General features: G+C 41.0%; 1 protein-coding gene across 1 annotated transcript in view; it reads left to right on the top strand.

The window, feature by feature from the left end:
* Positions 1-8,840, top strand: part of Spty2d1 (SPT2 chromatin protein domain containing 1) — a 20,830-nt gene that overhangs the window by 1,993 nt on the left and 9,997 nt on the right. Inside the window, exon 2 of the mRNA XM_005357843.2 lies at positions 7,477-7,496. Within this exon, the coding sequence (XP_005357900.1) occupies positions 7,477-7,496 (20 nt within the window). The remainder of the gene's footprint in view (positions 1-7,476; positions 7,497-8,840) is intronic.

Below are 8,840 nucleotides of genomic sequence, written 5' to 3'. Positions count from 1 at the left end.
TAATATAAATTTAATTAATTAAAAGCCAATAGCTACTGGGAGATAAGCAGACAAATAATTCAAAAAGTTCAGAATACATGGTATTTGTTTGCTATGTCTGCACTAACAGGAAATGAAGAAAGGTAAATTGGTGAGGTAATTTAAAATTTAATAATTGAATAAGACACATTTTATGAAGCATCTTTCTCTTCTCCCAAGTCATAGAAGTTTGACTTAGAACTTAGAAGTTTGACTCTGTTTGCAACATTAGCTCCTATATCTTTTATATGGAATCAAAGTCATAAAAAGCAGTTGGAATAAAACTAGCTAAATAGTATTAAATTTAATCCATGATTTTTCATAAACTGATTCATCTATGCATCTTAATTTTATCAGCTCAAAATAATTTGGACAATTATAAACAGAGTATTTACAAATCCATATGTACCGTGCTTAGTATGTAACATACATTAACAAGAGTTGTATTTCATATGTGTATTGTTTTTATTTTATTGTTTTCTCAGTGATGGGACTGGGCTTGGGACCTCTCATGTAAGGCAAGTAAGTACTCTGCAACTGAGCTTCAATTTCTGGGCTCCACCCCCAAATCCTTTACCTGTTTCTGAAAGATGTAGCTAATATAACTAGTCTCCAAATTTGTATTTCCCTTATTTGTTTCTTTTACTTAAACAGATAACAAGTGTAACAAATTTTTGCAAAATAAGTACCTTATCAGCTACCCCTAGCCTGTGGACCACTGAAAGCCTGAACTCTTAGCACTTGGGAGGTACAGGATGATGTTCTCACCAGGTGTTCTAGATCCTTAACTACAAAGCAGTTAGTTGTAAACCAGCCTAAGCTACATGAGCCCATGTCTCTAAATAGCTAAATAAATGCTACCATCCAGCTCAAGAAGCGTTTTGATAAATACACACACACACACACCGCTGTGTGTCATGCATAATACGATCTACTTGGCCTAAACCTGATTAGGGAATCAAAGGACTTTGAGTAACTGACAGCATCCCTTTGTTGCTTGGTCCTTTTCCCCTTTTAGCTGTTTCTCCCCTCACCTTCTTGGATCCTATCTGAACTTTGAGTTCTTAGACCTACCTTTGTTGAGGAAAGCTAACCAGACTAATGATAGGTAAAAGCCAATAGGTTAACATGTTGGCCTGTCACAGATGTAGGTGTCTGTATCTGGCTCTGTATCTGGCTGCAGAGCTACAGTTGTATACCCTTTTCCTGGAGCACTTGGCACTAGAAGTATTCTGCGTGTCAGATTTTCCCCCCAGAATTTTGTGATATTTATATAAATATAATGAAATATGAGAATAGGAATGGGGTCTAAACACAAAATTAATCTGTTTCATATGTATGTATATAATTTATGTAGTTTGGAGATATTTTTAGTTTTTTTATTCTTCAACAATTTCATCTACAAATAATGATAATTATTGCTACCCTCCATTATTCTCTCACCCCTGCCCCACTATACCTCTTTCTCCCACGCCCCTCTCCTACTTTCATGACGTGTGTGAGTGAGACAGAGAGAGAAAGAGAAAAGAGAGAGAGCTCCATTGGGTTCAAATAGGGTCACTTGCATGAGCATGCGTGAGCATGGGCAGTTTACCAGAGACTCAACCACTAAAGAAATGATTCTCCTCCCTGAGCAACTGCTGCCCCCTAGCTCATCAACCTTTATTTACTATCAAGGAGCAATGAGCCCTGTCTTAAGTTACTTTCCTGTTGCTGTGATAAAACACATTACCAGACAACATAAAAAGCAGTTTATTGTTTACAAGGTCAGAGTTCATGACCATCATGGCACAAAGCATGGCAGCAGGCAGGCAGGGATGGTGCTGGAGTAGAAGCTGAGAGCTAACTGGAAATGTCATCTTATGAAACCCCAAAGCCTAGTGACACAGCTCCACCAACTGGGGACCAAATATCCAAACATGTGAACTCATGGAGGCCATTATCATTAGAACTATCACAGGTCTCATGGGCCCCTCTCCTATACATGATGTTGGGAATGTCAGCTCTATCTTGCATAGATTTTGTTCAGGTAACCAGAGCTTGAAGATTACTTTCATACAATATTTTTAAAACAATTTTCCTTTTTTTAACTTACTTTATGTATGTGGGTGTTTTGTTTTGCCTGCATGTACATTTGTGCAGATGTGCAGTGCAGTGCCCCAGAGTCTAGAAGAGGGCATTAGATCCAGTTGGTCCATGGGTGTTGTAGAAAGATGGGGACAGACCACCAAAGTCTAGTAAACCAGAAACAAACTTTATTCCAGGAAAATAAAATTAAAAAAATAAATCTCCATGGGGCACAAAAAGCTTACCAGCTAGCCGAGACCACAGCCAGCCAGCGTTTATTCTCCTAAGGCTGTGGCAAAGGCCAGCTTCCGGACTCCTCCTTTTATAGCAAGCATTAGGCAATAACAAAAGAACTTTTACAGTCTCAAGGTAAAACTCAGACACAAATTGCCCTTCTTTGCAATTTCCATTAACAGTTAAACTAGTGTTTGTATTTAGTTCATTGTTTACCAAGGCTCTGCACCTCCCCTGCCACTGCCAGTTTCGCATGGCAGGGAAGCATATGGGAAAAATATAAAACCAAACAGTCAAAAGTCACGTCCATTCCATCATTTAAAAGTTACCTCAGCTCACATCAATTGCTGGCCATGAGTGGCCAGGGGGTATCTAAAAGCTGATCCTCAGTTTGCAGAGGGACCCTGAGTTTGCAGAGGGCAGCTTCGGCCTCACAAATAGAGCTATGGGTTGTAAAGCGGAGTAAGCTGCTGTTAATAGTTAATCCTTAAGCTGCTGAGAAAGCTGCTGACAGTCTGCTCTCATTCTCCTGGACTTACAACTTTATTTCTACTTATTTTTGGAATCTACGTTTTGATATTCTTTTTTTTTTTTTTTTTCGAGACAGGGTTTCTCTGTGGCTTTGGAGCCTGTCCTGGAACTAGCGCTGTAGACCAGGTTGGTCTCGAACTCACAGAGATCCGCCTGCCTCTGCCTCCCGAGTGCTGGGATTAAAGGCGTGCGCCACCATCGCCCGGCTCGTTTTGATATTCTTTATTCTTGTATTCTTCAATCTCCTGGAACTGGAGTTACAGAGGGTATGTGTGCTAGAAACTGCACCTCAATCTTCGCAAGAGCACTATGTGTTCTTCAGCACGGAACGCTGAGAGTGCCTCTGCATTGACTTTAGCCCAACTTGTGCTGTCCTATTGTTAGAGGGATCGGAGTTCTGAGTTGGGTGTTTCCAGATCCTTGGCCTCTTATCCAGAGAGTTGAAAATAAGGGCACACACATACATTTGCAAAAGAAACATGATTATTTTATTTATTTAGCACAAAGCAATAATACTTGACAGAACAAGAGTAAAGGTACTCAGGGCCCCAGGATGCAGCCTGGGGAAAAGGGACCTGGTTTACTATGAATGCAGTTAGGGTAGGTTCTTTATTTTGATTGATGGATGGGTTATATAATCATTTCTCTGCTGTGCATGTCCCTCCCTATAATGCATCTGATTTTAATTCTGTCCATTCCTCCAATTATGTATAGGCATAAGATGGTAAGTAGAGATTCTCCCTGGGTTACAAGACAATGCAATTTTTCCTTACTGTGCATGCTCTGAAAACCAGTTTAAGCTCAATTGGCCCTTCTAATTGCCATACCTGGAAACTGGAAATACTTTTAAATAAAAAATGTAAATTTGATTGTTACCAGCAGCTGGGAAAGTATCCCATTGTTCAGAGTTGGGAGATCGTGTAACCCATACAAGTGAGGGATTGTGTGGTTCTGAGGTTGCTAGGTACATCGTTTGCAGTGGCTATGTGCACATAGTATGTGCAAGTAATGGAAGCAGCCCGCCAAGTGCATTGTGCCAGGGGTTTGAGAGTAAGCCAAAACTAAGTGGGGTCTCAAACCAAGCTGTCTCCTATGATTTTACCTGACTTTACTATCAGTCCTCAAAACATCTCAGATTTTGGATCATGTTGGATTCTGAATTTTTGTATTAAGGATGCTCAGCTTGTACTAACATTTCCTTCACTGTTCTTGTTTTGAAATGAAACAATCACCCTAATGTTTTAGTTAAAACAAAGGTAAGGTTGCACTATATGTGTAAGTGTTAGGCACACACTCTTCTCAGTGGAATTCTGAATACAAAAATAGCAGCTGATCAAGATGATGCAACCAGTCATTGCCACTGGCTTTTTTTTTTTTTAAAGACAGGATTTCACTCTGTAGCCTTGGTGGGCCTGTGGTACTCATTATGTAAGCCAGGCTAGCCTCAGATCTGCCAGCTTTTGCCTCCCAAGTGCTGGGATGGTTCCTTGTGAAGAATGGTGTGGGTTAACAAAAGTTTTTGCTGCAGTAGTGATTGCTCTACACAAACTGGATCTTGGCCTTCTGGGAGAGCTGACAAGACATCCCTAGTGTCTCAGACAGCTGCTCTCTAGGGTAGAGCAGTACTTCTAAACCAGTGCTTTAAGGATGGAAGCTGTCTTTAGGAACTAGGGTTCATGTTTCCCGGCAGGGATTCTGTTGTCTCTCTGCAACACCTTAGAGAATCTCTTTCTAAATAATGGTGATAGCAATTAATATTCGTTGTGCTGAGCCTTTGCCAGGTATTGTTCTAAGCACTTCATATGTTAATTAATTTAGTCACTGTAATGAGCATATGAAAGAGATTTTACAGATGACAAAACAGGCCTAGTGAGGTGAAGAAATTCCCCAAGGCCACGGCAGTGAGTTTTGGGATTGGTTGTACTGAAGGAGGAGGATCTAATCCCACCCTGTGTTTCAGAGTCCCTGCTCTTACCCCAGACTCTGTTGATTGAAGAGAATGTATTAAGTTTGTCGTCTTCATAGATAGAACTCAAGCTCCCTGCCTCAGCTCTTCTTTAATACAGCTTTAAGCGATAATACTGTTGGATATTTATGACGTTCTCAGTATAAAGATGGAAAGGCCAAACCAATAGCATTTAGAAACGGTGGACAGCCCACTCATCCAGACCACTTGAATGGGCCCACCTGATCTTATCTGATCTCTAAAGCTAAACAAGACTGATACTGGTTGGTACATGGATGGAAAACTGGCTGACGGGTGATATTGGAAGTCTGTTCTAAAAGAGTAATCACTCCCTAAAGGATGGCAAAGGAGAACATAGGGACGATCAGTTGTATTCCTCACTGTCTGGGGTAGATATGCACGGAAATTAGGGAATTCCGTTTAAGATTGGGCTGTGGGCCTGAGAAAACCAGTGTTGGAGTCAAATAGAAAGTGAAGTGTGAAAACATGTTTGGTCCTGAGCCAGAAGACCTGCGTTCAACATGCATTCAGCTACAAAGCCTGTGCCTGAGCACCAGGAAAAGAACTACCCTTTTTGAAGGCCGTTTCTAACAAAGAACTCATTTGATGTGCGGGTTTTATGGTAGATTTGAATAATGCACCAAGGGTTGAACCAGGGCCTCCAGCATGCCAGCAAGTTTTCTACTGTTGAGCTATACCCCAACCCTTACTGAATATTTTATAAACCTTGTGATGGTTGATTTTGATGTTTAACATAGCCAACCTGAATAGATGCTCTGGATGTCTTATTCCCTTTTCACCATTCCGCTGAGCTAGCTTAATGCAAAGAGCCGGTTCCTGCATTCAGGAACTGATGTCTTGAAAAGGTGTATAAAACTTTGTGGTGTTGATTAAAGTTAAGAATATATTGTTTGGGGGCTGGAGAGATGGCTCAATTGTTAAGAGTACCGACTGTCCTTCCAGAGGACCTGGGTTCAATTCCCAGCACCCACATGGCAGCTAACAACTGTCTGTAACTCCAAGATATGACACCCTCACACAGAGATACATGCAGGCAAAATACCAATGTACGTAAAATAAATAAATAATTTTTTTAAAAAACAATATATTGTTTGACTACTCTAACCAATAATAAGTGATGTAAAATCATCAGAAAATTTCTATTTTCTATTACAACAGTCTTGTTTCTCCTAAGGAGCAGTTTGAGGAATAAGGGGGAGTAACATGCTGGTCCTGACTGTGCACTTGCTGAGCAACATTTCCAGACTGCATGCTGCTTCTTAATCTGCTCTCCACAGGATGGTTTCAATGGGGGGAGTATGTTTTTAAATGGCTTGATGTTTTCTAAACCTGTTTGTTGGCTTTAGAATTACAAAATCTTGGCAAAATCTCTGTTGCTATTCCAAATGACAGCAATGCCACCATTGGGGATCATTCATGGAGTCCTACAGAGTGATGAAGTTGGCTTTGCAGGATGGTAAAACAGATATGTTTAGGATAAAAGAAACGTGTCCGGCTGCTTCTCATAAAACCCAGACAATGAAGGGGTCTGGTGCTTTGGAATCAAGAGTCAGAATTGATGTGTACACCTTGGTGTGCTGTTGCTGCTGCCATCTACGACGGGCCAAATGACTCTTCTGTCTTAAAGAGAACACAGTGTGCTCCAGCCTCAGGCTTTTTTTTTTAAGCATGCTTTACTGTGAAGTGGGGAGGGGAGAAATTGTCCATCAAAATATATTTTAATCTTTGATGCTTGCATGCTTGCAGCCCTTTTTGGAAAGGTCTACTGAGTTTAGTGTTAAAATATATGATCATAGCCATGTGGTGGTGTACACCTGTAATCCCAGCACTCAGGAGGCAGAGGCAGATGGATCTCTGTGAGTTCGAGGCCAGACTGGTCTACAGAGTGAGTTCCAGGACAGCCAGGGCTACACAGAGAAACCCTGTCTCAAAAAAAAAAAAAAATGCCCAAGAAAGGTTTAAATGTACATCTGCCTAAAACTGCATACAAATGTCCCAGCAGCATTTTTTATGAAGGCAAAAACAAATGGAAATCATCCAGATGGCCAACTGGTGAACAGATAAGTAATATGGTATGGATCTATGCCCTGCAATATTACTCAGCTATTGAAGGAGATGGAGATAGGAAGTTCACTAATGGTTGCCAGACCTATCACTTAAGTAAGTGATTTCTTTTTGAGGTGGTTATAATATCCTGAAAACCAGAGATGATTGCTGTGAAACTCTGAATATACCAAAAATCATTTCAGTTGTGATGCTGCCTGCGAGCTGTGTGACACTTGAATCAGGTGTCGTTTATATTCATAATATTCCTGCAGGAAAGAGTTCTCAATTCAGTTTACAAAAATGTGGACTAACTAAGGAATCTGATTGTGTCCTAGCTTGGGTGACTAGAAAACAATTGGAACTGTCTTGGGATTTCTCCGTCAGGAATGAGTCAGTTGTCAACATGCCATCATGCAGGATTTTCAGGTTGGATGAGACCTGCCCGTCTTGGCCAGCTGCTTTTTCAGTTGCAATTTGAGCTTATTTCATGATACATTGTATCAATAGAGAAGAGGGAAAGAAAAAGATACATTGTATCTGACAGCCGTACAACTTGGGTTTAAGATACATTGTATCAATAGAGGAGACACAAGAAAAGATACATTGTATCAATGGAGGACGGCAAGACAAAGATACATTGTATCTGGCAGCGGTATACCTTGAGTTTAAGATACATTGTATCGCCGGGCGGTGGTGGGTGCACGCCTTTAATCCCAGCACTCGGGAGGCAGAGGCAGGCGGATCTCTGTGAGTTTGAGACCAGCCTGGTCTACAAGAGCTAGTTCCAGGACAGGCTCCAAAGCCACAGAGAAACCCTGTCTTGAAAAACCAAAAAAAAAAAAAAAAAAAAAAAAAGATACATTGTATCAATAGAGGAAATAAAAGGAAAAAGATACATTGTATCTGGCAGCCCGATAGTAAGCAGATCCTTCTGCTTCCTTCCAAGGGTGGGCATACAGAGGATGGGAGAACATGGGAGAACAAACTCATACGCTGGATGGGGAGGCGTTGGGGTTTACAGACTGCTGGCTTTTCCCACAAAGATGACTTTCTTTTATTATCATCACAGACAAGATTTGGTACATAAAAAGGATGTCTGCCTCATATAACAGAAGAGGGGGGACACTTTAAGACTCTTGTTTTTAGGGATGGAATGAAGTCTAGTAGTAGAGTACCTGTATATGTGAAACTGTCTTATTCAGTTCTGTAATTAAAAAAAAATTGCTGGCCCATAGATTTATGTCCCATGTCCCAGAGATGAGGATTAGCTGCTTACCATGCTTCTTTAGTAGTAGATACTTAAGAAATTGAAATATTTTTCTTTCAGGCTCAATCATTCATTTTCTTTATGCAGTTACTTAAAAACCAAAGTCCAGGCGGTAGTGGTGATCTTGGTAATACGGAAACCAGTCTAACAGAACTTGTGTAGCAAATTAATATTTCACAAATTTAAATGCTGCAGTTAAAGATTACTGGGCCCTTTGTTTAGATTTGTTTTTTTTTTTCTGAATTTTTAATTCGTACCTGGAGGGACAGCCGTGGGTGCTGGGAACCGAACTCTTATATTTTTGGTTGTGAGCCTAGCCTTTAACTGCTGAGCCATCCCTCCAGGCCTAGATTTGTTTTTCTTACTCTTTCCTACCTCATTTTCTGCAATACTGAGAATTGAACTCAGAGCTGCGCACAACACTGGCAGACAAGCACTCTGTCACTGAACCACATAGACTGTATATTGTTGGTCCCAGGGGGGTCACACAAAGATGGGAATACCTTTCTAACACCAAGTCTAATGAACCAGAGGCAGACTTTATTCCAGAAACCAGATCCCAGGAAAACCAGAAGCAAATTTAAAAATTAAAAGATAAAGCCTGGCGGTGGTGGCGCACGCCTTTAATCCCAGCACTCGGGAGGCAGAGGCAGGCGGATCTCTGTGAGTTCGAGGCCAGCCTGGTCTACA

This window comes from Microtus ochrogaster, chromosome 22 (genome assembly GCF_000317375.1).
Source record: "Microtus ochrogaster isolate Prairie Vole_2 chromosome 22, MicOch1.0, whole genome shotgun sequence".
NCBI classification, from domain to species: Eukaryota; Metazoa; Chordata; class Mammalia; order Rodentia; family Cricetidae; genus Microtus; species Microtus ochrogaster.
This window is presented reverse-complemented; position numbering and strand designations above follow the sequence as displayed.